This window comes from Desmodus rotundus, chromosome 2, assembly GCF_022682495.2.
Source record: "Desmodus rotundus isolate HL8 chromosome 2, HLdesRot8A.1, whole genome shotgun sequence".
NCBI lineage: Eukaryota > Metazoa > Chordata > Mammalia > Chiroptera > Phyllostomidae > Desmodus > Desmodus rotundus.
The window spans coordinates 105,950,042-105,965,755 of NC_071388.1; the positions used below are offsets into that span (position 1 = coordinate 105,950,042).

The 15,714-nt window shown below is 37.9% G+C and overlaps 1 protein-coding gene and 1 non-coding gene across 3 annotated transcripts in view; one reads left to right on the forward strand and one right to left on the reverse strand.

The window, feature by feature from the left end:
• Window positions 1-15,714, forward strand: part of XRN1 (5'-3' exoribonuclease 1) — a 168,167-nt gene that overhangs the window by 131,987 nt on the left and 20,466 nt on the right. For both annotated transcript variants that reach the window (XM_053918514.1, XM_053918515.2), the window contains 2 exons: window positions 3,561-3,669; window positions 13,609-13,670. In XM_053918514.1, coding sequence (XP_053774489.1) covers window positions 3,561-3,669; window positions 13,609-13,670 — 171 coding nt within the window. The remainder of the gene's footprint in view (window positions 1-3,560; window positions 3,670-13,608; window positions 13,671-15,714) is intronic.
• LOC112320708 (U5 spliceosomal RNA) lies at window positions 7,089-7,208 on the reverse strand. Its single transcript, XR_002976426.1, has one exon. It is a non-coding gene; the product is annotated as a U5 spliceosomal RNA (small nuclear RNA).

The following is a 15,714-nucleotide window of genomic DNA, read 5'->3' on the forward strand; positions in this document are numbered from 1 at the left end:
GAGCCACCACATAACAACACTCATATCCATGAGGCATTAAAAAACAGCTTAATATTTATCCAATGAACAAATTCTAGAAAATTCAACATCATAAAAAAAAATACAGCTTCTGGAAAAGAAAAAACTGGAGGCAGTAAAAAGATCAGTGGTTGTCAGGGGTTAGGGAGAAAGGGAGGGATGAACAGGTGGAGTACAGAGGATTTTTAGGGCACTGAGAAATACTCTGTGATACTGTTGTCGATGTAAAAGAAACGTCCAAACCTGTGAAGAATTTTTATGAGTTTATTTGAGCCAGAGGATAATATGCCAGGAAGCAAGATATCACATGTTCCCTAGAATGACACCTTGCAGTTTGTTTTCTATTTGGCATTAAAGAGGGAACATAAGAAAGATTACAGGAATGTGGGAGACAGCAAGGCAGAGAAATAACAATGATTGTGTTATAGGATAACAAGATTCTGTGCTCTCTGAATGGTGATTACCCTTCTAGAGGTCTGAAAAAGAGGCTTTTCAAAAGTGTGTTAACCTAGATGCAGGAAAACAATGGACAGGGCTTAGCTTAAGACAGAGATAAACCTTGTATTAGGGAAGGTATAACCCTGAAGCATATTACCCACCCTGACCTGCCTAGTTAGGAATTCATGATCAGATCACCCTGTGAGGTTACTGTTAAATACAGATTTATTACTGAGCCGCCTTTTCCTCCCCACTGTAATGGTGGATACATGTCATTATACATTTGTCCTACCCCATAGAATGTAAAACACCGAGAATAAACTTAATGTGAACTGTGGACTTTGGGTGAAGTAATGTGTCAATGTAGATTCAATTGTAATCAATATACCCATCCCATAAGGGATGTTGATAATGGGGAGGCTATGCATGGGTGAGGGCAGGGGGCAATTTTGTTATGAACCTAAAACTACCCTTGAAAAAAGTCTTTAAAAAAAATTCAAGCTTTTTATTGGCAAAATATGAAAAGGTGACTAACACAAATAGCTTAATGTAGATACAACCACCCAAAAAACTATACTTAAAACTAGAATGCTTTATTTCTTTTTTTCATGTTTAAGATTTCATTTATTTATTTTTAGAGAGAGGGAAGGGAGGAAGAAAGAGAGGGAGAGAAACATCAGTGTATGGAAGAATCATCAATCCAGTTGCCTCTCACCAGGTACTGGGCCTGCAGCCCAGGCATAGCCCTGACTCAAAATTGAATCAGCAGCCTTTCACTTTGCAGGATGGTGCTCAACCAACTGACCCATGCTGGTCAGGGCTAATTAAAGTTATGGCACACTTTTTCTCTGGAATGTTCCTGTGAACTTAGGTTTTAGAGTTAGAACTCAAATATTGGTTCTCCTATTAATTAGTTCTATAACCAAATTAATTTATCACTTTGAGCCTCAGTTTAGTCTTCTGTATAATAGAATCAAAATCTACTGTAGTGTTTTTATAATTATAGCATTGTTATAAAATTGTTAAGATAATGAATGCAAAGCATATCTTAACCATGCCTGGCACATAATAGACATTAACACAATATTTGTTCACACCAATCTATTGTTCTAATTCCTTTCCTTAGAGTCAAAATATCCCATACTGTACTGCTGTAGCCCCAAGCCCCACCAACCATTATGCTATGCAAATAGGAATCCCTTGGCCCTTTTGACCCTTAAAGACTAAAGTACCTGAGATGTTCTGTGCATGTGAGCTCACTGGACCTTACTTTGCACTGTGGTGCATGTCACAACTGTTGTCGAGCATGCCCACTGCCAATAGGATATGATAGGCCTTTGTGCCCAGTGTTCAATATTTGTGCTCAGAAGAAAATAAACAGGGCTCACCAAAACCAAAACTGGGATAAAATAAACTTGTATTGAACATCTGCTTTTGCAAAAAGCCTCTGCTTTTGCTTCCTCTTCTGCTTCAGCTGTGGAAAGTTATCTACATCTTGTTGCCTTCAGGCCTCCTCTTCCTCTCAGAAAACAAAGGAATATGATCTTTAAGCGAAACTTATCATGCCATTTTGCAAATTCTGTCCATCCCTGTACTGTCTCGGTTGCTGTAGCTTTATGGTCAGTCTTGCTGTCTGGTCATAGTCTTCAATCATTTGAAAACCTTGACATTCTATAAATATTAGTTAATATTGGGTTGGCCAAAAAGACCATTTAGTTTTTTCCATAAAATAAAAGACATATTTTTCATTTCACCAATAACTTTATTGATTTGGATATTGTGAGTATGTTGGCTATGTTGATTGAGTATATTTTGAGTATATCGTATCTCCTGTGGTGTATCATTGGTTGTTCTCAGTAAATATCTGGATTTGATTCCTCTCAGCTTCAGACGGTCTACCCAACCATGAAGCATCATCATCCAATGAGAAATCCCCGGCACGAAACTTCTCAAACCACTTTTGATACGTTCAATCAGTCACAGGTCCTTCTCCATACACCGTACAAGTCTTTTTTGTGTGTTTCAGTTGCGTTTTTACCTTTCTTGAAATGATAAGGCATAATATGCTGAAAATGTTGCTTATTTTCTTCCATCTTCAATATTAAATGGCTACACAAAAATTCACCAATTTTGATAAGAATTTTTAAAAATGCATGCTTATGTTACAGCTGTCACAACACAGTCTAACAAAATTGTTTCAAATGAAGTTTAAGACAACTAAGCACTACTAGAGTCAACCAAAGAAACTTTTGGCCAGCCCAATAAAATTCAGGTCTTGTGGGAAGGGAGGAAGAAGGGCTAATATCCTCAGCCAGAGGCAAAAATGATGAATTTTCAAAAACGTTTTTAATATAAATTTTTTAAATAATAAAGACAAGAAAACAGTATAATGAACGCACAGATATCCATCCCTTACCTTTCATTTCCCACCCCACCTTTCCCAGAGATAGGAATATTTTTAAGCAAATCTAGAGGAATTTTTTGTGATTTTAAAAAATATTTTTATTTATTTATTTATTTATTTATTTTTGAGAGAGGGGCAAAGTGGACGGGAAACATCATTGTGAGAGAGAAACATCAATTTGGTTGCCTCTTGCACCCCCCCAACTGGGGACCTGGCCCACAACCCAGGCATGTGTCCTGCCTGGGAATCGAACTGGTGACCCTTGGGTTTGCAGGATGATGCCCAACCCACTGAGCCACATTAGTCAGGGCCAGAGGTATCTTTAGAGGCTGTTAATTCTGTTGTGAAGAAACATTTACTTAAAAACATTTAATCATTTCTTTAGTTTCTGTCTTAAATTCAAACAAAATCAATTTAATTTTCCTATTAAAAGTAGCATTTTTGTAAAATGTTAGTTTTCTATGTATCTTGCTAAGTAATGTATAGAGCAATGTCTGCATTAATGATCATTATGTTAATAATGTTTATTTCTGAGTGGTGGAATTTGAGTGGTTTTTAAAATTCTCTGTACTTTCCCGCATTCCTTAGTATTTCTCTAGTGAGCTATGTAATTTTAATAAAAATAGTAATTATTAAACATGGAAGGAAAGTAGTTATAATATTAAGAGTTTCTTTAAATCATAAGAATTTTAACTTTCAGGGTGCAGTTTTACCTCAAGAAATAAGTCAAGTAACTCAACATCATAAATCTGGCTTAACTGACAACAGTGTTAAATGTCAGCAAAGAAAACATGAGCCTCACAGAAAATGTAAGTTTTAAGGTAAAAAGGTATACTTGTGGTCTTAACTGCTGCATTTTATTTTTTTAATTAATAGCTTTACTGAATTATAATTCACATAACAAAGTTGGTTATTTTAAAGTATGCAATCAGTGGTTTTTTTGGTATTTTCACAAGTTACACAACCAGTGCCACTATCTAAATTGAAAATATTTTCATCACCCCCAGAAATACTGTATCTGTTAGCAGTTGCTCCTCCCACACCTGGCAACCGTCAGTTTACTTTCTGCCTCTGTGGATTGACTTATTCTGTACATTTCATATAAATGGAATTATAGAATAGTGTCCTTTTATGGCTGGCTTTTTTCAGTTGGCCTAATGTTTTCAGGGTTCTTCATGTTATATGTTGTTGCATGTATCACTACTTTATTCCTTTTAATAGCTAAATAATATTTCATTGTGCAGACACTACATTTTGTTTACCATTTATCTGTTGATGGACATTTATGAAATTTCCACTTTGGGGTTATAATGAATAATGCTGCTATGAATATCTGTGTACAAGTTTTTGTGTGAACATATTTTTGCAGTTCTCTTGGGCATATATGAATGAGTAGAATTACTGAGTCATATGTTAACTCTATGTTTTAACTTTTTGTGGAACTATAAACTGTTCTCCAAAAGAATTGTACCATTTTACATTTCTACCAGCAATGTTTAAGGGTCTAACTTTTCCACATCCTCCATAAAAGTTGTTATTGCCCATGTTTTTTGTTGTATCCTGAACGCGAGCAGAAAATCAAATGGAGACATGTGGAGTGCACTTAGATGGTACTTTGTTTTTACCTGCGCAGGGGCGAACTCCCAGGGTGCCTGTTAAGGCTGCAAAGGGGAGTCTCGCTGAATGCTCACAGGCTAGCTCTGTTATACGCGCGTGAAGCAAGCAAGCAAGTTACAAAAGCGGGAGTTGTGGTTATCTCTGCGTAGCTCTGGGGTGAGGAGGAACTGTCTGTCTGTCTCCTGTTGATAAGAACCATCTGTCTGTCTCCTGTTGATAAGCTTATTTCAGATGACAATTTGTTTCTCTTCCTTATCCATTCTAGTGACCTTCAAGAGGTTTTCTGCTTAGCAATGCTTATAATTGCCTAGCCCTCTTGCCTAGCTCTCAACATTTTTTATTATAGCCATCCAAGTGGGTGTGAAGTGGAGCTTCCTTGTGCTTTTCACTTAAAACTTATCAGTGACTAATAATGTTGAGCATCTTTTCATATGCTTAATGGCTGTTCATATACCTGGGGAAAGATGTATTCAAATTATTTGCTCATTATAAAATTGAGTTATTGGTCTTTTTATTCTTGATTTGTAAGGATGCTTTACATATACGGTGTACTACGGGCTCATCTGATATTTTTTGTTTGTTGTTTTGTTTTGTCTTGGTTGCTTTTGCTTTAGGTGTCATAACTAAGAAACTATGGCCTAATCCAAGGTCATAATGATTTATACATGTTTTTTTTTTCCTAAGAGTTTTATATTTTTAGCACTTACAGTTAGGGTTTTTTTCCTCCCCATTTTTGAGTGTTTGTACATGATATGAGGTAGGGATCTATATTCATTCTTTTTCATATGGATATCCAGTTGTCCCAGCACCATTTGCTAAAATACTGTTCTTTCCCCCAATGAGTTGTCTTGGCACCCTTTTCAGAAATCTGTTAACCATAGATGTATGGGGTTATTTCTGATCTCTCAATTCCATTGCGTTGATCTATATGCCATCTTTATGGTAACAACACGCCATCTTAATTACTGTACATTTGTTATAGTTTTGAAATTGGGGAGTTTGAATCTTCCAACTTTTTTTTTCCAGATTGTTTGTCTGTTCTGGTCCCTTGCATTTTCGTATGAATTTTAGGATCAGCTTGTCTATTTCTACAAAAGTGGCAGCTGGGATTTTTATAGAGATTGTGTTGAATCTGTAGATCACATTGGGTGGCATTGTCCTTTTAACAATGTAAGTCTTCCTGTCTATGAACATAAAATGTCTTTCCACTTATTTAGGTTCTTTAGTTTCTTTTAATGATGGTCTTATAGCTTTCAGTGTACAATTCTTACACTTTTTTGTAAAATTTATTTCTCAGTATTTTTTACTGCTGTTGTCAATAAAACTTTTAATTTTTTTTATTCCTTACTATATAGAAATAAAACTGACTTTTGTGTATTGATCTCATATCCTTCCATCTTTTAGAAGTTGTTTATTAGCCCTGATATTTTGTGGCCTTTGCAAATACAGTTTTACTTTTTCCTCTACAGTCTGGGTACTTTTTCCTTTTTCTTGCCTAACTGCTGTGGCAGAACCACCAGTATGATATTAACAGAAGTGATGAGAGTGAACATTCTTATCTTGTCTTGATCTTAGGGATAACTTTCAATCTTTCAGCAGTGAGCGTAGTGTTAACTGTGGGGTTCTGGTAGATGCCTTTTGTTGTTGGAGGAAGTTCCCTTCTATTCCTAGGGAGTTTTTTGTTTTTCTTGGAGGGATGTTAGATTTTGTCAAATGCTGTTTCTGTGTCTGTTGAGACGTTCATATGGTTTCCTTGAAGATTTTTGCATCTGTATTCATAAAGGATATTTTTAATTTTCTTGTAATGTCTTGGATTTTGATGTCATGGAAATACTGATATCATAGACTGTTGGGTATATAACACTTTGAAAGAGCTCCAGCCTTTTTCTGATCTCTCTGTGGTTTTTTGCCAAAAATGCTAGCTGTTATTTTTGAAGGCTACGTGGAGCTGGAGACTGGGAAATGGGGTTAGGGCATGTAAAAATGCCACAAAGTTCACTCTTCTTACTGAGATTTTGTCTTTTTTCTTGAATAAGTATTCCCTGATCGTTGCAAGCCTTTGATTAACTTCCATAGTTCTGAAAATTTGGATTCTGGTAATTTATGTCCGTTTTCTCATTTCTTTTATGGAGGAGAGAATTTTTAGAGATCCTTATTCTGACGTTTTTGCTGATGCGTTCACAGTAAAACTACTTCTTGTGATTTTATTTAAAGTAATCCAGTTACATTTCGTGTGTATAAACACTTGCTAGTTAAATTAATCCAAACTATATTACAGGTTTTTGTTAAAAAATAAATACAAATATTTTGTTAATAATATTCCCTTACCTAGTTTGTGTATCTTTACTCTTTTCCTTTTCTCAGTAGTATCTACTGTGTTCCAGGCACAAGAGGAGATTCAGAAATGAGAATCTTCATCTTGCACTTACTTTTTCTCATCTCTTGATCAGAGTATTTCCAAACTGCAGCAAATTGCTCTTTATGCTTAAAATGTGATTCAGTTTTTATTCATTCATTTATTTATTGAACTGCTACTTCTTGAGTGATTATGTGCAGGTTGCTGGAAATTCATGAGTGAACAAACAGACAAGTTTTTACTTTTTTTTCTAATAACCATTGCAAATGGAAGGCCTCAGAAAATTGGGTAAAAACTCAAAAGAGTTGTTCCTCTCCACAGAAAACTTTAGTAAAAGACGAAAGATTTGTACAATCCGAAGAGAAACTAGAGTATAAGTTACTACATTCTAAACTGGCATCTGATCATAGCCAAAGAAACAATACATTCCATAATCTGTAGTAATGATAAATGCTTTGATGAAAAATAAAGATTAGAATAGAATGATAGGTGTGCTATTTTAAATAGGTGGTCAAGAAATGCCTATTTGAGGACATAATATTTGAACAGAAACCCAAATAAATGGGAAGTGGAATGTTATAAGCTATGCAGAAAACTAGCCAAAGAGATTTCCAGCAGAGGAAACATCAAATGTGTAGTCTTGATTCTGATTTATTATATATTATATATGCATGCTTTTTATGCATTTATATAGGACTTGTAGTATTAAAAATATTTTTTAGAATGTTTTTCTAAAAAGTGATTTTTAAAAACTTTAATGTAGCTTTATAAGTTTGGTTCAATTTGATAACTATTACACTATGTATTTTATTAAGATTTATTTATGTTTAGAGAGAGGGCAAGGGAGGAAGAAATGGGGAGAGAAACATCAATTTGAGAGAGAAACATTGATCGGTTACCTCTTGTATGTGCACTGACCACAGACTGAATCCCCACCAAGGCATGTGCCCTGAGGGAATCAGACTAGCGACCTTTTGCTTCATGGGATGATACCCAACCAACTAAGACCAGTCAGGGGTAGACTATGATTTTCTATCAATATTTATTTTTCTTTTATATTTTAAGTTAAATATAGATAAATGTCTTTTTTAAATATATTTTATTGATTATGCTATTACAGTTGTCCCAATTTTTCCTCTGTTGCCCCCCTCCACCTAATACCCCCATTCCTTCCAGCATTCCCCCACCAGTTCGTGTTCATGGGTCATGCATACAAATTCTTTGACTTCTCCATCTTTCTCTTTTTTAAAAATATATTTATTGATTATGCTATTACAGTTGTCCCATTTCCCCTCCTTTACTCCACTCCATCCTGCCCATCCCCTCTCTCCCACATTCCCCCCCTATAGTTCATGTCCATGGGTCATACATATAAGTTCTTTAGCTTCTACATTTCCTATACTATTCTTACCCTCCCCCTGTCTATTTTCTACCTACCATTCATGCTACTTATTCTCTGTACCTTTCCCCCCTCTCTCCCCCCTCCCAATCCCCTGTTGATAACCCTCCATGTGATCTCCATTTCTGTGGTTCTGTTCCTGTTCTAGTTGTTTGCCTAGTTTGCTCTTGTTTTTGTTTTAGGTGTGGTGGTTAATAACTGTGAGTTTGCTGTCATTTTTACTGTTCATATTTTTTATCTTCTTTTTCTTAGATAAATCCCTCTAACATTTTATATAATAAGGGCTTGGTGATGATGAACTCCTTTAACTTGACCTTATCTGGGAAGCACTTTATCTGCCCTTCCATTCTAAATGATAGCTTTGCTGGATAGAGCAATCTTGGATGTAGGTCCTTGCCTTTCATGACTTTGAATACTTCTTTCCAGCCCCTTCTTGCCTGTAAGGTCTCTTTGGAAAAATCAGCTGACAGTCTTATGGGAACTCCTTTGTAAGTAACTGTGTCTTTTTGTCTTGCTGCTTCTAAGATTCTCTCCTTCTGTTTCATCTTGGGGAATGTAATGATGATGTGCCTTGGTGTGTTCCTCCTTGGGTCCAGCTTCTTTGGGACTCTCTGAGCTTTCTGGACTTCCTGGAAGTCGATTTCCTTTGCCAGGTTAGGGAAGTTCTCCTTCATTATTTGTTCAAATAAGTTTTCAATTTTTTGCTCATCCTTTTCTCCTTCTGGTACCACCATAATTCGGATGTTGGAACGATTCAGATGTCCTGGAAGTTCCTAAGCCTCTCCTCATTTTTTTGAATTCTTGTTTCTTCATTCTTTTCTGATTGGATGTTTCTTTCTTCCTTCTGGTCCACACGGTTGATTTGAGTCCCAGTTTCCTTTCCAGCACTATTGGTTCCCTGTACATTTTCCTTTGTTTCTCTTAGCATAGCCTTCATTTTTTCATCTAATTTTCAACCAAATTCAACCAATTCTGTGAGCTTCCTGATTACTAGTGTTTAGAATTGTGCATCTGATAGGTTGGCTGTCTCTTCGCTGCTTAGTTGTATTTTTTTCTGGAGCTTTGATCTGTTCTTTCATTCAGGCCATTTTTCTTTTTGTCTTGGCGCACCTGTTACATAAAGGGGCAGAGCCTTAGGTGTTCACCAGGGTCAGGTAACGCTGGTCGCTGCGCTGTGGTGCTGTACGTGGAGGAGGGGCCAAGGGGGGACAATGGCACCTGCTCCACTCTCTGCTGGATTTCAGTCCCTCCCTCCACTACCCACAATCTAACTAGGCCCCACTCGTGTTGATTCCCAAGTGGGTGGGCTTGTACATGCTCTAGGCCCCTGTGGGCCTCTCCAATGAACTCTCCTGTGAGGCTGGGAGTTTCTCCTACTGCCGCCTCAACCCCCACGGGTGTTTTCACTCAGAGGTTTGAGGCTTTATTTCCCCTTTCTGGAGGCCTAGGTTGTATAGTCTGCTTCACTCCCCTGCTGTTCCTCCTGGTTTATCTGTGCGCGAATGTGGGGCCGTAGGGTCTGCCAGCTGCAGCCTGGCCTGCCCCATTCCACAATCGCGCTATCTTGCTAGATCTGCCAGCCGCCCCACCTTGCTGCAAGTCCTCTCCGCCCCAGCTGCACGTCTCAGCCCTTCCTACCAGTCTGGATGAGTGTTTCTTATTTATCTCCTTGGTTGTCAGACTTCATCCAGTTTGATTTTCTGTCAGGTCTGGTTGTTTTTTGTTTTTAAATTGTTGTTGTCCTTCTTTTGGTTGTGCGAGGAGGCACAGTGTGTCTACCTACGCCTCCATCTTGACTGGAAGCCCCTGACTTCTCCATTTCTATACTATTTTTAACACCCCCTGTCTATTTTGTACCTACCAATTTATGCTTCTTAATCCCTGCACCTTTTCCCCTATCCTCCCCCTTTCCTCTCCCAGCTAATAACCCTCCAAATGATCTCTGTATGTGTGATTCTGTTCCTCTTCTAGTTGTTTGCTTAATTTGTTTTTCAGATTCAGTTGTTCATAGTTGTCAGTTTGTTGCTATTTTAATGTTCATAGTTTTGATCTTCTTCTTTTTCTTAAATAAGTCCCTTTAACATTTCACATAATAATGGCTTGGTGATGATGAACTCCTTTAGCTTTAATTTGTCTGTGAAGCAAATTGTCTGCTCTCCCATTCTAAATGGTAACTTTGCTGGATAGAGTAATCTAGGTTGTAGGTTCTTGTTTTTCATCACTTTGAATACTTCTTGCCAGTCCGTTCTAGCCTACAAAGTTTCTTTAGAGAAAGCAGCTGATAATCTTACAAGAACTGCTTTGTAGATAACTCTCTTCTTTTCTCTTGCTGCTTTTAAGATCTTCTCTTTATCTTTAACCTTTGGCATTTTAATTACGATGTGTCTTGGTGTTGTCCTCTTTGTGTCTCACTTGTTTGGAATTCTCTGTGCTTCCTGGACTTGTATGTCTATTTCCTTTGCCAAACTAGGGAAGTTTTCTTTCATTTTTTTCAAATAAGTTTTCAGTTTCTTGCTGTTCCTCTTCTTCTGTCATACTTAAAATTCAGATGTTGGTACGTTTGGAGGTGTCCCAGAGGCTCCTTAGACTATCCTTGTTTGTTTGTTTGTTTTTAAATTCATTTTTCTTCTTGCTGTTCTGATTGAATTCTTTTTTCTTCCTTATGATCCAAATCATTAATTTGAATCTTGGCTTCATCCCCTCCACTGTTGGTTCCCTATAAATTTTTCTTAATGTAACCTTCATTTCTGTGTGGGTCTTTTTTATGCTGTTGCCATGTTCAATGAGATGTTTGAGCATCCTGATAACTAACCAGTGTTTTGATCTCTGCATCTGATAAATTGCTTATCCATTTCATTTAGTTCTTTTTCTGGAGTTCTGTTCTTTCATTTTGGTCATATATCTTTGTCTCCTCAATTTGGAAGCCTCCCTGTGTTTTTTTCTGTGTTTTAGGTAGAGCTGTTTTGACTTCCTGTCTTAGTATCATAGCCTGTTGTAGAAAAGGAGCCTGTAAATTGTGTGGGATGGAGTGATGCGGATGCGCTAGATGACGCAGATCCCGGCCAGCAGGATCTGTTGTGGTGGCTGCCATATACAAATACACACGGACTACAGAAATCCTGTGGAGAAAAAGGGGCTGCATGGCCGCTCTCCAAGTTAGAGAGAGGGCCCCGAGAGCCCCGCCTGGACAGGCTTTTATTGTTTTTCTAGGCCCCTTACATCAAAGACAGTCCTCATTTATTATGCATAGGTTTGTTTTGGGTGGTTATCTTTTGCAGACAAAGGAGAGGATGTCACGGAATACATCAAAGGAGGATATTTGCAATGTAAAAGGAGAAATGGTCGAAACGGCTATGTCCCATACCTGGAAGGTCTAGCCCAGATTTCGAGAAGATAAAGATACTCACTAAACATTTGCTGCCTCAGGGTGAGGGAGTTTTAGCAAGAGCAAGTCTCATAGCAGTCTAGGTACAATGCAGGCCTGATTTCCCACAGGAGAACTTATCCATGGACATGGGTTCTGCCCACCAACCTCACTCCCCACTGGCTTTTCCGATTGGGGGCTGAGCCACATTTCCCACGCTTGGAACAGTTCCCCACAATGGAGCCTTCAGTAATCACCAGGGTGTGACAACTTGTTTCACTGCTTTCTGGCTCTGTGTGGGTGGAAGGCTAGGAGAGGGGCAGTGCTGCTGCCTGGCTTCTGGAGGTTTGCCAGGGAGGAAGCTGTCTCCCAGCACTCACCCTGTTTCCAGTCACTTCAGTTTCTCCCCGTACATCACTGGTACACTAGCTGTTGACCTGTTGCTGAATCCCAGAGGGGGTGGGTCTGTATCAGTCCTAAGTGTGCAGACCCTTTAAGAGGGTTATCCTGAAAATCCAGCAGTTTCTTTCACCACCCCAACCCCCACTGGTTTTTACAGCCAGAAGTTATAGGGATTTATCTTCCTGGCACTGGAACCCTGGACCGAGTGGTCTGGCCTGGGTGGGGCTGGGATCCCTTGCTCCCAAGGCATCACTGCTGATTTTTATCCACCACATGTGAATGTGGGACCTCCTGTTTTGCCTCTGCACCACACTGCATCTCTGCACATCCCCGCCTGTCTCTGTATCTCTGCCTCTGCTCCCTGTCTGGATGAATTTGGCTTCTTTAAATCCTTGGTTGTCAGGCTTCCATACAGTTGGGTTTTCTGACAGTTCTAGATGATACTTCTTTTGTGGTCTACTTGTAATTTTTTCTGTAGTTGTGCAAGGAGGCAAAGCATGTTTATATATGCCTCCATCTTGACCAGAAGTCAGATTAATGTCCTTATAAATATGACAGATATAGTTTGAAGATTTCATATTTAATTGAAATACATTGTGATTATTGTCCAAGTTATTGTTTATGTAAATGTATGTAAAATATTTGTATTATGTGGACTTCTAATTAATTTTCCTGTGTGTGTCTCAGTAAAGGTTTAATGTTGAAACCTGTCAACTAACTTTTTCTCTTTTTGCAAAATTACTTCCTTTCCTACCTTCTTTCTCTTTCCTTCGCTGTTTCTTTCCCCTCTCTCTGTTCCCACGCTTTCCTTCCTATTCTAGCTTTGTCTCTTCCTTTTCGCCTCTCATCCCATCCCTTTTCCTCCTTCCCATCACCTTCCCCTACTTCTTTCCTCATCATTCCTGTATATTTTTTGTCCCTCTCTTTTTCCTTCCTTCCTTTCGTATCCCTTCCTTCTTTCTTTCCTTCCTCTTCTAATTCATTATTTAATTTCCCCTGTTATTCCTCCAGTTTCCTTTTAACATTAATACTAAAATAGCTTCCTAATCGGTCGTCTTCTATCTAATCAATAAGCCAGTGCTGTATTTTAATCTTCCCTAATGCACAATTCTGATCAGATCACTACTATCTGCTGAAAACCTTTCTATGAATGGTTGCTTTTTGTCTACCAGTTTAATTCCACAGTCTTTTAATACCTCTCCGATTATAGCACCAACCTTCTTGAGTTCATTTAAGCTCCAAAACTTACATTCCTTAACCTCCAGCAGAACTAGTCTATTCAGAGTTTAAAAATACATTCCTTGTTCTCTGTTTCCATGTCTTTTCTCCTATTATTTCCTTTGCCTGGAATACTTAGCCTCCTTTTTTGCCCATTGGAAACCTGTTATCCTTCAAGGCTCAATTAGATGCCATCTTTACTTTTTTCTTGTTCTTGTTTTCTGTATCTTCTTTCCCCCTCATCTAGATTATAAATTCCTCAAGATCAGGACCTTTGTCTTGGAATTATGTGAATTTTTAACATAGTACCTTGCAGTGGTAAAATTTGGTAAATTTAATTAGTGTGCAGCAAGTTCTTTCATTTACTAAAATTTCTATTTTCTTCTCTCTAGTTAAAGAGGAGAGTAAGAGCCCAAAAACGGAGAGTCGGTCACAAAAAATGTCAAGTAACCAGGTAAGCTAAGTAATGAAATACTCAGGAGCTAACTTTTTATTGCAATTGGTGGTTTTGTGGCGTTGGACTGAATTTTGCAGCCCTTACAATCAAATCCATAAGGTGTGTGGCAAGAGGATGCTGCAGTGTAGTCCAAGAGTCACTTGGATGGATGCTTGCACAGTTGGAGTCCAGGATTTGGAACTAGAAATACCTGAAACCCTGGTTCTTCCATTTAAAGATGGGTGGCCTGGAGGAATGCACTGCATTTCTCAGCCTCAAGGTCTTCATCTTTAAAATGGAGATAAAAACAGATCACTTGTCCCCTGGCTGGTGTGGCTGAGTGGATTGAGCGTGGGCCTGTGAACCAAAGGGTTGCCAGTTCAATTCCCAGTCAGGGCACATGCCTGGGTTATGGGCCAGGTCCCCAGTAGGGGGCATGTGAGAGGCAACCACACACTGATGTTTCTTTCCCTCTCTTCCTCCCTTTCCCTGTCTAAAAATAAGTAAATAAAATATTTTTAAAAAATAGATCACTTGTCTCTCTCATTACATATCATCTTTATATACACAAGCATACCTGTGTACATAAATCTGTATATGTATATATAAGTATGGAAATATGCTTATATATACAGTAAAAGAATATAGATCAGCACTGTAAAGTTAACTGTTAATTCCTTGGAGTTACGTTGCAGGGAGAAGCAGGAGTTTATGTTTTATTATATGTAGTCTTTGCAATTTGAAATGAAGTATGATCAAAGTGTAACAAATTTTAATCTAAAATAAATCAACACGTACCCTTATGTGTGTATGTTTGTATATATATTTTAATACAGACTTTGAAAAAATTAGATCTCTTATAACTAGTAATATATCAAATGTATAAAAGATATCTTCGCATATTTGGCATATAACAAGTTCTCAATAAATAGAGTCCATTAATATTTACATTTTCATCCATTAATATTCTATTTTTTAATTATATTTTATTATTACAGGTGTCCTACTTTTTCTCCCCCTTTGCATCCCGCCACCCAGCACCCCACCACTCTCTCAGGCAATCACCACACTTGTTCATATCCGTGGCTCATACATATAAGTTCTTTGGCTACTCCATTTCCTGTACTCAACTTTACATCCCCATGGCTATTCTATAACTACCTATTTGTACTTCTTAATCCTGTCACCTCTTCACCCATTCTTCCCACAACCCCCTTGCATCTGGTAACCATCAAAACGCTCTACATATCCATGATTCTGTCTCTGTTCTTCTTGTTTGCTTAGTTTGTTTTTTAGATTCAGTTGTTGATAGATATGTATTTATTGCTATTTTATTGTTTATAGTTTTTATCTTCTTCTTGAATAAGTCCCTTTAACATTTCATATAATAATGGTTTGGTGATGATGAACTCCTTTAGTTTTTTACAGTCTGAGATGCTCTTTATCTGCCCTTTGATTCTAAACGATAGCTTTTCTGGGCAGAACAATCTCGGCTGTAGGTCCCTACTTTTCATGACTTGAATATTTCTTGCCAATCCCTTCTACTCTGCAAAATTTCTTTTAAGAAATGAGCTGACAGTCTTATGAGAAGTCCCCTGTAGGTAACTAACTGGTTTTCTCTCGCTGCTTTTAAAATTCTCTCTTTATCTTTAACCTTTGCATTTTAATTATGATGTGTCTTGGAGTGGGCCTCTTTGCATCCATCTTGTTTGGGACTCTCTGTGCTTCCCTGGGCTTGCATGTTTATTTCCTTCACCAAATTAGGGAAGTTTTCTTTCATTATTTTTTCAAATAGATTTCCAATTTCTTGCTCTTTCTCTTCTTCTTCTGGCACCCCTGTGATACAAATGTTGGAATTCTTGAAGTTTTCCCAGAGGCTGCTTACAGTCTCCTCTTTTTTTTTATTATTATTCTTTTTTCTTCTTCTTGTTCTGATTGGTTGTGTTTTGATGCCTTATGTTCCATGTCATTGATTTGATTCTCAGCTTCAGCCACTGTGCTTTTGTTTCCCTGTAAATTGTTCTTTATTTCAATTAGTGTACCCTTTGTTTCTGATTGGATC